Source organism: Canis lupus, chromosome 3 (assembly GCF_048164855.1).
Source record: "Canis lupus baileyi chromosome 3, mCanLup2.hap1, whole genome shotgun sequence".
NCBI lineage: Eukaryota > Metazoa > Chordata > Mammalia > Carnivora > Canidae > Canis > Canis lupus.
The window spans coordinates 53,222,343-53,240,053 of record NC_132840.1 but is presented as its reverse complement, the minus strand read 5'-3'; the positions used below and the strand labels follow the sequence as shown (position 1 = coordinate 53,240,053).

Sequence of the window (17,711 nt, the reverse complement as noted above, 5' to 3'; positions counted from 1 at the left end):
TGCATTCTGCAAAGCCCTTGCTTGCTTGCTTGTTGGCTGTATCCCCTCTGGAATATAAGTTCTTTGCAGTCAAGGAGCTTTGTCTGCCTTGTTTGTTGCTGTGTCACCAGCACCTCGTAGACCTTCTGTTGAATGAATGAGTAGTTGTTGAATATTGAAGACCCAGATGGTGAGAACAGACAGAATCAAAGAGAAGGTTGACTCAGAAGAGGGATCCACACAGGCCCCGGTGCTGTGGCTCCCAAAGAAGGAGGAACAGCATCTCTGTCTTCTGCTCTGACCTAGGGACCAACACCCCTCTCTGTCCCAGCTGAGGGAAAAAGGCAGATGATGTCTGTTCAGAGGGAGATGCTATTTTCTCTGCTGCTGGTACAGTGTTGGCAACTACATCCTGGGGTGAGGGGGGATTGGGCATCTTAGACTAAGTTAGTTGTACTTGGCCTTCACGTGGATCAGTCCATTAGAGGCACTCATTTAGTGTGGATCAAAGGAAAAGTTTTCCTCAAGCTTCATTCAGAGTTGACCCTCTCCTGTGTCTTTGTCTTCACAGTGAATCTCAGTGAGACACCTTCCCTGCATAGCTAGAAGCTCCGTCCGGTCCAGGATTCTCTTTGGCAGTGAGTTTTTCTGCCAGCCTTGGAATATAAGCTAATAGTTTGGGAATTTATATTGCTTACAACAGAAGAATGAAGTTATTATACATTTGAGCATTTTGATTAACGTCCACCCCTTATCCTAGACTGTGTGGTCCATGGTAATGTTGACTTTGATCTGCTCACTGCTCTACCCTGAGGGACCCAGCTCCATGTTGGGTACATGATAGGCATCCAAGAATTTCACTCCTTGGACAAATTCAGTGAAATGATTTCTGAGACTGAGTATGTGCCCTAGCTTCCCTGTACCTGTCAGAGTATACCTCCTTCCTTTCCAAGGATATATTAGACGTTATCATTCCAAGTGATAAAAAGTGCAAGACTTTCCATTTCCCTGGGTTGTCACACCCACCCAAGGGTCAAAGACGATAATTGCCTTGTATGGACTTAGAAGTCTCCAGTACACTAATGCCAGACACCTTCTAGAGAGGGAGAGGGTAAAGCTTTGACAAGGAATTATTTCGGAAACAGGAATTTATCACCCCTCCTAGGCAACGATGCTAGTAAGAACTAGAAAGGAAGATTTACTGCAAATAATGGTGAATGCTATATAGACCTTGACCTCATTTTGCGCTTTAGATGCTTTTCTGACAAAGTGGTATGTAGTGAATATTTATATGTAAAATTCCATTTTCTCATTGACTTCCATTATTATCTCAAGAACTGTTTTGCCCAGAAAAAGAAAAAATTGGCCTTAGCACAGAAAATCACATTTTAAAGAGCATTCAGCCTTTGCTGGTGTGTAGCATAAGTACATTTAATTCTCTCCTGCCAGAGGAATTAATCAAATGGACAATTGATCCATACAACCTTTGCACATTCATTAAAAGCATCCCCGCATTACAGTACATCCGACTGATTATGCCTATTTCTTTGGAATTTCCCACTGCCTGGATAGGACCTGAATATATAAGTGGGTACAATGGCCCCACTGCTGTCGCAGGACTTTGGAACAGCCCTAAGCTGAAGAATTAAATGGAAATGCTTTTTCAGGCTGAACAAAAGCAATTCACATAAGTGGTTTCTCAACCTTTGGATGACCTCCTCCGCCTCAACTCCCCTTCCCTCACCTTCACACCCAGCCGCCCCTTTCAGCCTTGTGCTGTGCTAAGTAAGGTTCTAATCAACCACTTATTGAGTTTGAGTACCTCCTAATTTCTCAGGAACTACTGCAGGCAGGTGAGGTATAATTGACCCAAGAGTCTTTGAAGGTGATTTGCCAGACAAAGGCATGGCTAGCAAAAGTTCTGCGCTTTCTAAGTTTTTATCTGCAAGTTTTTTTTTTTAAGATTTTATTTATTCATTCATGAGAGACATAGACAGGCAGAGACACACAGGCAGAGGGAGAAGCAGGCTCCCTGCAGGGAGCCTAATGTGGGACTCGATCCTGGGACTCCGGGATCACGTCCTGGGCTTAAGGCAGATGCTCAACCACTGAGCCGCCCAGGCATCCCTTATCTGCAATTTTTATTGGAAAATTTAGTACTCTGTAAACAAAGACCATAAAGTCAGGCAGAGATAACCATTGTTAATATCTGGTCTGTTTCCTTCTGCCTGTAGATTTGGACAAAATGCAATTGCCATCCTATACTTCATGTAAAATACAAATATTGCTTTTTTTAATATATAATATTGTATCACATGCATATTCTCTAAACATTCTTCTGAAACACTCTAAGAGCTGACCTACCTCCTCTTTACAAGTATCCCATCATTTATGTACCATACCCATATTACAAAATGTTTCAGTCACACCTGAGCTTTGACTATTAAAAATGAATCTGTGGTGAACTTGCTTATAAATAATTTGTTCCTGTATTTCTCATTATTTCCCCAGGAGAGATTCCAGGAGGCAGGATAATTAGATGACACATACTTTAAAATTATTCTTGAAACAAATATTGTTCCCAAGCTCACTAGCAATTTACGAGGATGTTCATCTCACAACATCCTCACCAGCATTAAGTATTGTTGTTAAAAATATTAATTTTATAAGTCAGAGTGGTATCTCACTTGGACTTGGATGTCCTTAATTACAGGCTTGAGCATTTTTATGTGTGTATTAGCTATTAGATTATCCTCTCTTGTGAATTATTTATAACTGTCATTGCACATTTTATGTTTAGAAAAAGCCCCTGCCATTTCAAGATAGGCTTAATATTCACCTATATCTTATTTTGTTTTATTTTTCCCTTTAACCTTTTAACATTCTTTGGTAAATTTTTTGACTAGTGAGTAGGGTGAATGTCTTTACCAAAACATTTTTGGTTACAAGTGCTAGAAGCCAAACCCAAACTAACATAAACAGAAGGAGGACCTGTTTGAGTCTAGCTTGCTCTGTGTAGCAGTTCTGGGGCCCAGACAAGGAGTTACCAACAATGGAATGTTCTCCAGTAATGGCTTTGCTTTCTTTGGAGTGTTGACTTCTTTCTTGCATGGGTTTTCTTTGGATGGTTGCAAGAGCAGTCTCCACACCCATGACTCTGCGACTCCTGGTCCAAGAGGAAGAGAGACCTTCCCTCTTTCTCAGCACCACAGGTCTGATTCCTTCAAGGGCCTCTGATGATCCCGTTTGGGTCCTGTGCCCATCTTGGAGTCCAGTGAGCTTGATTTTTTTTTAATATTTTATTTATTTATTCATGAGACACACACACATACACACACACACACACACACACACACATACACACAGAGAGAGAGAGAGACAGAGACAGAGACACAGGCAGAGGGAGGAGCAGGCTCCATGCAAGGAACCTGACGTGGGACTCGATCTCGGGTCTCTAGGATCACGCCCTGGGCTGAAGGCGGTGCTAAACTGCTGAGCCACCCAGGTACCCCTGTTGCTTTTTATTTCTGAATAATAATATCCCTTTTAATAGGTAGGACACATTTTGTTTATTCAGGCACCCATTGATAAATATTATAATTATATAAATATGCTGCTGTGAACAAGTCTTTGTGTCGATGTGAGTTTTTGTTTCTCTTGGGCACATACCTAGGAGGGGAATTTCTGGGTGGTATAGGAGTTTTATGGTTAACTTTCTGGGAAATTGCCAAATTGTTTTCCAAAGTGGCTGAATCATTTCACACCCCCACTTAGCAGAGTATGAGGGTTCTTATTTCTCCACAGCCTCAAGAATTTTGTTATTGTCTGTCTCATATATTATAACCATTGAGTGGGTGTGAAGTAATATCTCCTCTGAGTTTTAATTGGCATTTCCCTAATAATGATGTTGAGCATCTTTTCATTTGCTCCTTGGCCATTTGCAGATCTCCTCATAATCCTCTTTACATCTTTTGCCTACTGTTTGATTGATCTCTTTGTCACCTCACTGAGTTGTAAGAATCCTTTGTGTCTTTGGCGATGTTGCACACGTTTGCAAGTATTGTATCCTGGTCTCCTGCTTACCTCTTCTCTTTCTTAATGGTGTCTTTCGAAGAGCAGAAGTTTGTAATTTTGATGAGGTCCAATCTGTCAATCTTTATGCACCATGCTATAGATATTACAGCTAAGAAATCTTTGCTTAATATCACCATATCTTTTTTTATCTCTTTTCACTCATGTATAGGAGAAAATGGATTTTAACAAATTTGTCTCCTATTCTGCCCATTGACTGCCCTCTGTTCAAAATCCTAGAATTTTAGTCTTGATGTTCCTGTTTCCTAAGGCACTTCTGGAATGTCCAATAATATTTGAGATATACACACAATATGAAGCATTATTATAACTACTCAGGTTTTGTAACTAGGCATGCTATTACTTTCTTGTAAGATTTATGTATTTATTTTTATTTTTTTAAAGATTTTATTTATTTATTCATGAGAGACACACACAGAGAGAGAGAAACAGAGACATAGGCAGAGGGAGAAGCAGGCTCCATGCGGGGAGCCCGATATGGAACTCAATCCCCAGGACTCCAGCATCATGCCCTGAGCTGGAAGGCAGATGCTTAACCGCTGAGCCACCCAGGCGTCCCTATGTATTTATTTTAGATAGGGGTAGGGCAGAGGGAGAGAGAAAGAATCCTCAAGCAGACTTCCCACTGAGCCCAGAGCGCGACACAGGGCTTGATCCCACGACCCAGTGCGCTTGATCCCAGCTCAAGCCATGACTTGAGCTGACATCAAGAGTTGGATGCTTAACCAACTGACCCACCCAGGCTCCCCGGTATGCTTTTATTTTTGCTAAAGAGATCATATGTCAGCCATTGCTCTCAGTTCTTTTGTTGTGTTTTGAGAACAATATTTACCACCTAGTGTGAGCAAAGAGAAAGGTGAGCACTAGGTGAAGCGGGATCGCACAACCAAGTGGCATAAGGAATAGATCTTAGAATTGGGGGACATCGTTCAAAATTTAAATATTAAAATGTTATAAGAGTGGCAGATTTGTTTTAGGTTGATGCTGAGGACAGTTGTCTTCTATTGATATTGTTTCTCGCTTTGAGCAGTTACGGCTATTGAACCATGTGGTAGGTAGAGTTCTAAGAATGTGGTCCCCAGTGACCTTTTCACTTGTGTGATCACCTCCCCTTTGAGTCTGGGTGAAAACCACAAATATGATGGTAGCGTTCCCACGGTAACGTTTTGCTTTATGGCAAGAGGGAAATTATTCAGAAGGACCCAAGGTAATCATATGAGACCTTGAAAGTAGGGCTTTCTCCTGGCTGAGGACAGAAGAGGAGAGCAGAGAGATTTGAAGCATGAGAAAAAATTGGCATGCCATTGTTGATTTTAAAGGTGGGGGAACCATATGCGAAGATGGTAGAGAAGTCTCTAGGAATTGAGCCAACCCCTGGCAAATAGGAACCAACAAAGACCTCAGTCTTGCAACTGGTAGGAACCTAATTAAGCCAAGACCTCCAGTGAGCTAGGGAGCAGATTCTTCCCCAGAGTGTCCAGACAGGAGTCCAGCCAACTAATAGCCTTGCTTTTGGTCTTGTGAGACCTTCTGTGGAGGGGCCACCGGGACTTGTGACCTACAACAGTGAGGTCCTAAAAGAGTGTTATTTTAAGCCACTCAGTTTATGCTGATTTCTTAGAAAGCAGTGGAAAGTGAATACAAACCAACTATGATTTCACCAGCTCTAAGATTAGTCAGACCACATTTCTGGGATGGCAACAGGCTATTTATAGCAGAAATCAAGACGCATGGGCTTTGATGTTTTCTTTAATCTGCCAAATGAACAACCATATTGAAAACGAAAAGCTACATTTCATATGTTTGTTACTTTAGAAAATAATACCTTAAACCTAGATTGGCCTTCTCTTTTCAAGGCACCTTCCTATCTTTTGTCTCATCTTATCTGTACAAAAGCCTGCCAGGGAAGATAAGAATAAGACCTATAGAAGTCATTTGCCCAAAGAGAACAAGGCTGCCTTCAGCTTGATATTAGGAAATCCTTTCAAACAATTACAACCAGCCCACTGTGGAGGGAACTGACTTCTAGAATAAGAAAATCCTGTCCCACTGGAGATGAAGACTACATAGTCCTCTTGGAAGGAATTTTTTTAAGATTTTAAAAATTTATTTGTTTGTGAGAGACACAGAGAGAGAAGCAGAGACATAGGCAGAAGGAGAAGCAGGCTCCCTGCAGGGACTCGATCCAAGATCCTGGGATCACACCCTGAGTTGAAGGCAGACGCTTAAACCACTGAGCCACCCAGGCATCCCCTCTTGGAAGGATTTGATGGGAGAGAGCCTGACTTGGTGAAGAGACCAGACCTCTGAGGTCTGTCCTGACACCAAAGGGTCTGTGGTTCCCACCAGACTAAATTGATCCAGATCCATGTTGGCGGCCAGTTGGCCAGGCAAGAACCCCTCTGAAAGGAGTCCTTGGTCATTCTCACAATGGCTATCGGTCTGAAGCAGCAAACATACTAAATTTCTTGGTGCAAAGACTACATGATGGATGCCAGTGACACCTTTTATAAGGCACCAAGTTTCACTACCCTGGTCGAGTTGCACAAACACTTTGTAGAGGTGATGTTTTTAATTCTCCAACTCCAGAGTCCTTGCCTTGGCCCATGATAGCATGAGCCACCCTCCTCTGTGCAAACAGGTGCAGAGTTAAATAGCTGGCTTGATGTTTATAGAGACGGACAAGCTGGCAAGATCCCAGATGGAATTTTAGAGTAGGAGCCTGGCCTGAGACAGCCTAAGGCCTGGGACAGCCTGCTGACCAGTGGCCCAGACATCAGGGCAACTCCCACGTAGAAGAGGGAAACCAAGTTACAGCGCCACTGCCCCTGCCTTAGTTATTTAGAACACCTTAGCCCACTTTCTTTCCTGAGCCTTAGGCTTCCCATCCTTAAAATAAGGGTGTTAGTTAATCTCAGAAATCCCTTCTAGCTCTACAGTTCTGTTCTTATGGAAAGAAAAATGTTTTTGGGGGGTTTGTTTGTTTTTTTTCGCACTCCCCCTCTCACCTCTGAGTCCTCCTGGAGATAATTGTGAGCTCAGTAGAGGCCCAAAAAGAGATCGACACCCAGTTCCAAGGATTTCTTTTCAGAGAATCTCTTTTTAATTAATTAGTTAATTAATTAATTATTTTTATTGGAGTTCAATTTGCCAACATTTAGCATCATACCCAGTGCTTATCCCACCAAGTGCCCCCCTCAGTGCCCATCACCCAGTCACCCCAACCCCCCGCCTACCTCCCTTCCCACTACCCCTTGTTCATTTCCCAGAGTTAGGTGTCTCTCATGTTTTGTCACCCTCATTGATATTTTCACTCATCCTTTCCAGAGATTCTTGGGTCTTCTGTGAGAATTCTGTTCCTGTGAAACTCTGTGCTTCTGGACTCCCAGATTCCTTGAGAGTCCCACAGCTCCAGAGAGAAGCAGCCTGGGATTGCCTTCCAGCTGGCAGAGAAGGCAGCATGGGACAAGAAGGAGTGGGAGAGAGTGGGAAGGAGAGCTGGCTGGGGGTCGGAGTTCCACCAGTCTTCTGGCCTTTCCTCCTGGGACCTACGGGGCTGCAGCAGGCCCCAGAGAGTTCTAGAAGAAGCCTGAGGCTGGGAGAGTGGAAGGAACTAGGGCCAGTCTGGAGCTAGAACTCAGCCCACGAGGGCAGCTATGGCTAAAGCTGCATGCAGACCTCTGTGAAGATCTAGCTGGAGATATTTGAGAAAGGAAACATTTCCAAATGGTAACAATGACTGAGCTTTCGCCCCTTGTCCTGACTGTCATAGCTTTGTGGTCCATGCCCCAGGTCAGCAACTCTAATGTGAGCTTAGTCCATAGGGAAAAGTGAGGCACCGGGGGCCTGGGCTGGGGGGATCCCAGTTCCCCAGCGGTTAACTACACCTCCCCTCAAGAGCTGAGGCAATACATTCCCTCACACAGGCAAAGTCCAGGCAGAAGAGCAACTCTGCACACCTGTTCTCTCCACCTGGGGCACCTGCCTTCCTGGGTTTCATACACAAAGGCTGAAATATGTACAGGAATTTTTCACTCAATTAAAGGAGAATTCTGGGACTCACTTCAAGTCTTTTCAAACCCATTTTGGTTCTAGTGGAGATATAATCACCAACTTGCATGCAGGGTGTTAGTCTGGGGTTTCAGGTCCTCGCAGGCCAGCCTGCAGGTGGAGAGCCTGTGCATTAATTTGCAAGGTATTAAAAAGCTAGGCCAGTGGCATGGCACATTTTTAGTGGCTTTCCTGAAGTATAATTTTGTGCCTTACAGCTCACTGGTCACAAGTGTGCAATTCAGGGGCACCCGGCTGGCTCCATTGGTGGTGTGTGCAACTCTTGATTGTTGGGGTTATGAGTTTGAGCCCACACTGGGTGTAGAAATTATGTAAAAATATAATCTTAAAACAAGGGTACAATTCAATGACCTTTAGTAATTTAGTAATAGAGTTGTGCAACCATCACCACCACCCAGTTTTAAACTTTGCCAGCACCCTTTCTGTGGTCAATCTCATATCCTTTCCCCAAGCAGCCTCTGATCCACTGTATGTCTCTGTATTTTCCAGACATGTCATTATGAAATGATCCAATATGTGACATTTAGCGTGTGACCTCTTTGGCTTTAGTGTAATGCCTCTAAGGTTCTCCCTTCTTGTAACACGTTTGTGCACTTCATTCCTTTATATTGTTAAATAATATTCTGCACAGGTACATCCCATAGTTGTTTATCCATTCACCATTGGATATTTGGGTTGTTTCTGGTTTCTTGGCATTAAGAATATTGCTGCTAGCAACATTCCTGTGTTAAGTCTTTGTCTGAAAATAAATGCTCATTTCCTCTGGGTAAAGTCCTGGAAGGGGAATTAGTGACTCATATGGAAAGCTTTACGTTATTAAAAAAAAAAAAAAAAGATTTATTTCTTTTAGAGAGAAAATGCACACGCATGGGCAGGGGGAGGAGCAGAGGGGAGAATCCCAAGTAGGCTCCCCACTGACCTGGAAACCCGATGTGGGGCTTGACCCCATGACCCTAAGATCATAACCTGAGCAGAAAAATCAAGAGTCAGACGCCCAACCAACTGAGCCACCCAGGCACCCTAGTAAGCTTTACTCTTTAAGAAACCATCAAACTGTCTTCCAAGGTAGCTGTACCATCTTCATCCCCATCAGCAGTGGGTGAGTTTCCCACCTTTTTTACTTCCTCACCACCACTTATTCTGGTCTGTCCTTTTGACATCATGGTATCTCATTGTGGATTTAATTCACATTTCCCTAATGACCAGTGGTCTTGAGCATCATTTTATGTGCTTATAACCCAAAGGCACATTTCCAACTAAATAGAAATGCAAGTCCTTTTTAAAAAGTACCAGAAATAAGGGGCACCTGGGTGGCCCAGTTGGTTGAGATTCTGACCCTTGGTTTTGGCTCAGGTCCTGATTTCAGGGTCTTGGTATTAAGGAGGGTGAGGGTTTCACCATATGTCTTGGGGAGCTGGGGTGCACAAACATTCAGAACACAGCATGGGCACGTGAAAATAGCTCTCCACGAAGGTACCTTAGGGCACTAGGGCTGGAGAGATGGCAGAGACGGGCAGTGAGCTAGAAAAGTCAGCAGGGGCGAGATCAGAAGGGGCCTGGCAGAGAGCCAGCGATGCCCCTAGGGAGCATTGTGATTAGATGAACCTTCTGAGAGTTCTCCCCACAGCACTGTGGGAGAGAGACGGGAGTGGGGACCCTGGCTTTCCTTTACAGGAGCTGTCAGGTCTCCCATGGCCTGGAACCTGAGCTCTGTCTCCCCAGGACCCAGCAGGGCCAGAGTCCTTGGTCGGACCACATGGAATCCTGGGAATGATCTATGCACTCCTGTGTTTGACAGATGCTACATCACCCTCACCCAGTCTCTGCACCTGACCATGAGTGGAGCTCCAGCAGGACCTGCAGGCACAGGCAAAACAGAAACCACCAAGGACCTGGGCCGAGCGCTGGGTGTCATGGTGTATGTGTTCAACTGCTCCGAGCAGATGGACTACAAGGTACAGCCTCAGCTGGAGGAGGAGCTAGGAACTGGGTGGCAGCACGCACTGGGGACCAGGTTCATCCATGCCATCCTGGCCCAGCCCAGAGGCCCGGGCACAGAGGTCTCTGCTCGCTCGGTCCCAGGAGACCTGAGGCTTTTATCCCTGGAGCGCATTGACCTCACTGTAGATGAGTTTCCACCAGTGAGTGTTGTGACCACTGATGGGTTACTTCACTTTGGGAGCTTCTTTTAGTCACCTGTAAAATGAGGAGGCTGAGCATGTATCCAAAGGCTGACATTCTCTGTTTGACCTAGAACCACAGAAAGGTTCCCAAGTGGCTAACATGAAATCTTCCCATAAAAGTCATATTTGTGCTTTTCTGGAAAAGTAGGCATTTTCCCAATATTTCTACAAAGACAAAATATCCTCCAAGGGCAGGTGTGACTTCTGAAGGCAGAATAGATTAACCTCCACTCCTAACGAGTGATGCCCACAAAGGACAAGTGTAAGGCCAATGTTCTTCATCCAGGTGCTCACCATTTTTTACTTTTTAAATGTATTCCAGGTTCTGTGTCATAGAGAAAAGCAAGAGAAACAAGAAGCCCATAGGTCACTTCTTAGCTAGCAATGTTCTGCTAGATGTCATATAAATTCTTTTTTTTTTAAGTGTAATAAGATCTTCTCACTTTTTCATTATTTTTATTTTGTTCTATTGTATTATTTTGGTGAACTATCTTAAGTCCCTTTTGAAATAGGATGACATGTAAATAAATTTAGAGTGGGGGAAAAGATAAAACCGTAGCATTAAGTAGATTAAATATTTATATCTATAAATCATGGTATATTGGGTACAAAATAAATTTAATTTAAAAATAATTTTAGAGACTACGAGCTAACCTATAGAACTCTAAATGAGATTCATCTGCTATAACTTTAATAATTTCTCTTGTACAGAAAATTTTGCTGTGCAAAGAGTTGCAGAAATCTCAAACACTGTGTTTGCTCATAGCCAGCAAACAAAATGAGGATTCAGACGCCAGACAGCTGTCTTCCCCGTATTCTACACAGTCTAAATTTTATCATGGTTGCTTTTATTGATGAACACATTAAAGTACTACTTCTCAAAAAAAAAAAAAAATAGGGCACCTGGGTGGCTTACTCAGTTAAGTGTCTGACTCTTGATTTCAGCTCAAGCCATGATCTCAGGTTGCGGGATCCAGGCCAGAGTCAGGCTTAATGGTGGGTGTGGAGCTTACTTAAGATTCTCTCTCTGCCTCTACGCCCCCCTCATTTGGGCATGTGCATGCACGTGCAAGCTCTCTTTCTCTAAAAAAAAAAAAAAAAAATTAATATTTCTCTTTAAGTTAGCCTAAAAGAAGAAAGTATTTTTTTCCTACAAACTCAACCTTCAAGGATTAAGTTTCTAGATTTTTCTATAGTTGAGCAAAGGCAGCATTGCTGATATGGATATTCTCCCCAGAAGGACATTTTGGAGGATGCACTCATTAGATGGAGAAGACCTGGTGTATTGATTGAAGATAATCAGGATTTCTTCAAAGTTAGGCCTGGCATGCAAAACAGAAATAGATGAATTGGCCCCATGGTGAGGGAGTCACCAAGGCCATCTTATTCGATTCTTTCTAAACTTACGACTGAACCCCAATCCCCCATCGATTCCTCTGAGGGTATAGGATGAGCAGAGGGGTCTATCCGTATTTTGTCTGGACTGTGCAAAGCTTTGGCTCAGCCTAGTGAAGACACAGATCAGAGCAAGAACAATAGAGAAAACTATAGCATGAATAGAGGAATCCATTAATTCAGGGAACTTAATGAAAGGTGGGGCTTATCCTTCCATCCTTTCCCACGCCAGCTTAGGTGATGTTAGATTGGTTCTCCTAAAACGTTCATTGAATCATTCTTTCCTCTGCTCCAAGCCTCCATGGACCTTCACAGTCCCTTCTAATAATTCAAGGCTTTTTATAACCACAACCTCCTTTTGTACTTCACCAGCCCAAATGATGCCTTTATTTTTTCTCTAGACATATGATTTTGCTCATCCTTTGCCTGCAATATTTACTTCCCTTACCCCCTTCCATTCTATCTATACAGATACTAATAAGGCAACATCCACAGTGTATGTTCTGAAGGTATCATACAGTCCTGTGAGATACCAGCACGTCCGATCTTTTAGAATTCTATTCCTGTGTTCTGTCCCTGACACGAATGTTCGCCAGCGTGCATCCTGGGAAAACCAGGAGCCACATAAGGAAAATGAAAAATCCTGGCCATAAAACATTGACTGAATTTTGTTGTTCAGGACTCTTCCTTCCTCCCCCTAAAGTTCTAATAGATGTCGGGGCACCTGGGTGGTTCAGTGGTTGAGTGTCTGCCTTCAACTCAGGGTGTGATCCTGGATCCTGGGGTCCTAGGATCAAGTCCCACATTGGGCTCCCCGCAGCGAGCCTGCTTCTCCCTCTGCCTGTGTCTCTCTCTGCCTCTCTCTCTCTCTGTGTCTCTCATGAATAAATAAATAAAATCTTTTTTAAAAAAGTTCTAATAGATTTTGTAAATTAGCAAAAGAGGGTTATAGGATGTGGTGTTTCCTGAACTTCATCGGCCCAAATGCCATCTCTTCAAGGAACATCTACTGTCTCCCAGATTTGGCATCTTGTGAAATAAACATTGGGAGTCAATGTCGTAATACTGTCTGAAATTCATCCCTTTGGCAACACTGCTTGCTAGCAAGTGCTCTCCTTTGCTCCTCTCTGAACGCCCTAACATCTGTGTCTTTTACTCTATCCACTGGAACTCCTGCTCATGGAGCGATTGACCTGCTCTGTCTGGATGCCTTCTCTCTACAGCTCAGCTAGGAGTTCTTAGACTGAGTCCTTCTGTGTCTAACGCACAAGCTGTGCACACACCTGATGGGTAGCAAACACTCACTACAGAAATGAATGAGACTTTTCCACTTCCCCAGCACTCCAGCGATGTCTCCTTGCCAGTGACCCTGAGAGTGTCCCCCTGTCACCTTCCCCTCTGTATTTGCTCTGTGGTTTAGTTATTCACGTTGAACGCCCAGGCGGTTTTTATTTTTAGGACAGATATGCCATCTTCCCTTTGAAAATTCCTTTCTTGCTCTCATTTGAAAATATTTACCTGTCATTCACTTTCTACAGATCTTATCATGTCCCCCGTCCATCTACAGCTTCCTATCACCCTGGGCATTTGGGCACAGATCTGAAGATACAGACATAAACTTTTCTATCAGCGCATGCCGAATGCTGAATAGAAGGCTTTTGTGTGTGTGTGTGGGGGGGGGTCTATGGTGCAAAAAAAACAATATTTTATTCATTTCCTGCTATTTTAAAAGCTACAGAATCAAGAGTATCACAAGCCCAATGACATTTTAAAGGGATTTTGGTCTAAGTGTCTTGAAAAGGTTCTGTTTGATCCCATGACTTATGTTGGCACCCTCAGCCATCAAAAATGTGATTGCCCTTGAAATTTTAATAGGAGTTTTTCAAACCAGCGGTCGGTAGGAGACTGGAAGTATCTCTCACAAAAAGTATGGAAGCTGATTTCCATGTGTGATGATGAGCCCGGCACAGAGGGCCATTTAACCTTTATACATTTCATTGCAGTCTTGCGGCAACATCTACAAAGGCCTCGCTCAGACTGGTGCCTGGGGCTGTTTTGATGAGTTTAACCGAATCTCTGTGGAAGTCTTGTCGGTGGTAGCCATGCAGGTATGGGGGCCACAAGTTGGTGGGAGGCCTGTGATCATCTCCCCAAGCACTGTGGCAATCTACATCCTCTTGCTCTCAACCTCTGCTCGTCCACTTTTGTGTCTCCCTTCCCACTTGGACTTCAAGCCCCTTCCTCTGTTCTTTAGAATTGGCCCCGGGGCAGGATATGGGGATCCCATGAGTCCCTACCAAGGTGAATCCATTCACTGGCTGTGGACTCCATTTTCTCCTCTGTGACCTGTCCCACCTGCTTCCTGTGGGCGAGGGGAGGATCAAGGCAGATAGCAGAGCCTGGCTTCTTGGAAAGGCCATGGACTTTGGAAAGGTCTTCCCTTTTGTAATCGAGCCTGGGAAAGCTGCTCTACTTCCTTTGGGCCAATTCATCTCATCATACAAAGGTAGGATCTCTCATGCAAAGGATGGGAAATGACTTCATCATGTGATGATAAGCTCAGTAAAGTGAGGATCACAGGGTGAATGTTGCTGATGGAAGGAAGTCATGTTCGGGTCACATTTACATAAATATGCCGCTTGTCTTCCAACTTCTCCAGAAAGCATCTCATCTATTGAGCACCTACAGCAGAGTGAGTGCTAAGCTCAGAACCAGGGTGAAGTGTCCCCGGTTGATTAGGGCAGATCCCTAACTTCATAAAACAACTTTAGTTCTTGAGACGGGCACAAGCACTCTTGAGGGCTTTAGAAGGGATCAGATTCCTGACTCACAGTACAGGGCAAGGCTGCTAGATGTGCCATCTTGAAGCTAGACCTAAAAAATTAGATGGAGACGATCTGGATTAAGGGGAAGGGTCTTATAGACAGAGGAAGCAAGTGGAAAGAGGGATCTGTAGGGAAAAGTGAGCAAACCTCTGTTGAAAGTCTGTTCTGTACCAGCTCCCAAAGACCAGCTGAGGAAAGTCATTTGTCCAAGGACATGTTGGCAAGCGGTGAGGTTGGGCCTTGAACCCAGCACCCTCTCCCATACAACCAGGGGCGTGTATAGACACAGATACTGGTGTCTAAGGGATAAACTGCTAGAGAAGAAAATCAGGCCAGAGAGGTAGATGGGCTCTAATGTTGTGATGTGTGTTGTACCTACTTTGGGGGGCAGAGAGCCCCTGCATGTTTCTGAAGGGGAAATTGCCCTCTGCTTGGCAATGGTTTTAAAGAGGGGCTGAGCAGTGGGGAAAGTCAGTGGCTGCAGGATGTCAGGGGTCTCTCACAGGGGTTCCGACTGGGGCCACGGCCTCAGTGCGAGCCCCATGGCCTCCCCCAAGGCGCCTCAATCACCCTGGTGAAGCACAGCCTTTGCCAGCACCCGTTCTGTGCTCCTTCCAGTAAACTGGTGCTCCTCTTTCCCGCCGAGGAGCCTGTCGTTTCAGAGCCCACCCACTCCACCACCTCAACAAGACAAAGCCAACATAAGGACACCAAGCGGTGAAGGAAGCCATGTGGTGATGGCGCCTGGGATGCTGGCATGACTGGTGCTCCCAGGTTGTGCCTGGGCTCCATGTGGCCTAAGCATATAATTTTCCTCCTGTCATTTGCCTTTATTTCCAGAGCAGGATGTATACAGTACAGAAAAAGAAAAGCAGAGCTATGAGGGACTCCTTGGTTCCCCTAGGCTTTGGTTTAAAGCCTTCAGGCCCAAATGAAGGGCCAAGGCAAAATTTTAGCTCAACTGACATTTTTCTAAGGGTAAGGGCAGCAGAGGGGGGGAAGTGGGAGTTGCTGCAGATGGAGGGTGGTCCTCGGTGGGGAAACTGGCCGAAGGAGCATTCTTCCCCTCCCGCTGGCCTGTGCATACGGGGCAGGAGCTAGCCTCTATCCACCACCACCCAGCATGCTGTCCCCATGCAACATAATGTCCCCATGCAACATGCTGTCTCTGTCCATGAAGGCTGGACTTGGAGCCGTGAGCAGGTGCTGAAGCCACCCCGAGGTGGAACAGTGGCAGAGCTCACACCATCTACCGATTCCATGGCTCACCTTCACCTCCACTTGGCACTGGGAGCCATAAGTGGCTGGGAGGCTTTGCAGGGTCCCTTCACTTTGCCCTCCCCCCAAGGTAGTCAGGCTTTCCATCCCTTGTGATGGGCAGCTGATTGGTGCTCTCATTCATGGATTCTTGTCTGGACTGCTTCTTGGTGAAGCCCTCACAAGTTGCGAAACTGTGGGTCCTTCTCTCATTCCCAATGGTGATGTATGGTTTTCCCTCTTTTGGATTATTTGATTCGATAGGAGTTGGTAGCAGCAGTAAATTGAATAGGTGGCCAGAACACTCCCTTGGAAACCTTTGACTAGCATGGTTCATGGGAGCTGATTGCGAGCATTTCAGTGCTCTCACATCGGTGGCTTAAAATCAGCAGTGATGGGAGCATTTTCCCAGCAGAAAGTGGCAAATCCTACAAATCAGGGGCATTTTGTTTTCCCGGTGAGCTGGTTCTTAAACATTTACCAGCACGCCTCTGCCTTGTCAGAATATGTCAGTGTTTGCCAGATTTTTTGAATTTTAAAGAGAAGCTGAAAGTCCAGATTTTTATTTAAAAAACTCCAGGGCAGCCCGCGTGGCTCAGCGGTTTAGCAATGCCTTCACCCCAGGGTGTGATCCTGGAGACCCAGGATCGAGTCCCATGTCGGGCTTCCTGCATCGGGCCAGATTCTCCCTCTGCCTGTGTCTCTGCCTCTCTCTCTCTCTGTGTGTGTGTATCTCATGAATAAATAAATAAAATCTTAAAAAAAAAAACAAAAACTCCAGGTTTCTGAAAGTTGGCAACTCATTAAAAAACAAAACAAAAGGAAACAACTTGGGAGCTGGACCAAAAAGCATGCCACTGACTGCTTCACCTCTGTGTGGTCACTTCATAACTTAGAAGAACCAGGATTAATGCCTCTTCCAGGTCTGTGTGAATTTGGGGAAAGAAGGTGTGGAGTAACACGAATAAAATAGAGCTTTCTCAGAGTACTAATTCTAGGCCTAGGATGGTTCTGAGAGTTGGGACAGAAGCATAAGCTCTTTGTAGCCTTGGATATTGGGATTATAATTATAATTATATTTTGTACCTGGAGTTTCCTCCTTGTTTCTTCCACTGCAGATACCTGACAGTTCATATACCACCCATCCTTTCTACTTCTTGCCCACCATCTTCTGTTATTCTACATGCTATAAAGTCCCGCTCTTTCATCTCTGCTGTTAGGAGTTTCTGCATCTTCTTTTCTGGCTACTGGCCCCAGATTGCAGAGGGCTTTTCTTGTCCTCACCAGCCAGGTTGCACTGGCATGACTGCCCTTGCTGAAATCCAGGACCACTTATGGTGGACCCAATACAGTGCTCAGTGCTGTGGGGTTGCCAAAGGGCCATTTCACGGTGTCCCTCCAAGGAGCCTGGGGAAGAGGCAGCAGGAAGCAGTGAGAGCCAAGTAGGATCAGCATAGAGTTCATCTTGGGCTCCAGAGATTATAGGAGCAATCCCATATGTAACTGGGATCTTCAAAGAAACAGGTTCTTGTAGGGTGGGGTGAACCCTGCAAGGGGGTGGGGAAGTGGTCATGTGTGTAGGTCATGTCTGAAACCACACAGCCAGTGTTCAACTCTGGTTCTGCCACTTACCAGCTGTGTGACTTTGGGTGAGTCCATATCTCAAGTCCCACATCTCTAAAGAGGGTTAATAATAGTACCTACTAGATGCGGTTGTAATAATTATTTAATAAGTTAATACATGTGGAGCATTTAAAGCCCTACAGCTAGTAGGCATGCGATAAATATTAGTCTCTATGATGATTGTGGTGGCGGTAATGGTGGTGATTGTGGTGGTGGTAGTAGTGGTGGTGGTGATGTTAGTGGTGATGGGGGTGGTAGTGCTGTTGGTTATATTGGTGGTGATAAT

General features: G+C 44.8%; 1 protein-coding gene across 1 annotated transcript in view; it reads left to right on the top strand.

Annotated features, from left to right (window-relative positions):
- DNAH9 (dynein axonemal heavy chain 9) overlaps positions 1-17,711 on the top strand; it is a 336,893-nt gene that overhangs the window by 100,423 nt on the left and 218,759 nt on the right. The window contains exons 27-28 of the mRNA XM_072821109.1: positions 9,941-10,097; positions 13,724-13,828. Of these exons, the coding sequence (XP_072677210.1) occupies positions 9,941-10,097; positions 13,724-13,828 (262 nt within the window). The remainder of the gene's footprint in view (positions 1-9,940; positions 10,098-13,723; positions 13,829-17,711) is intronic.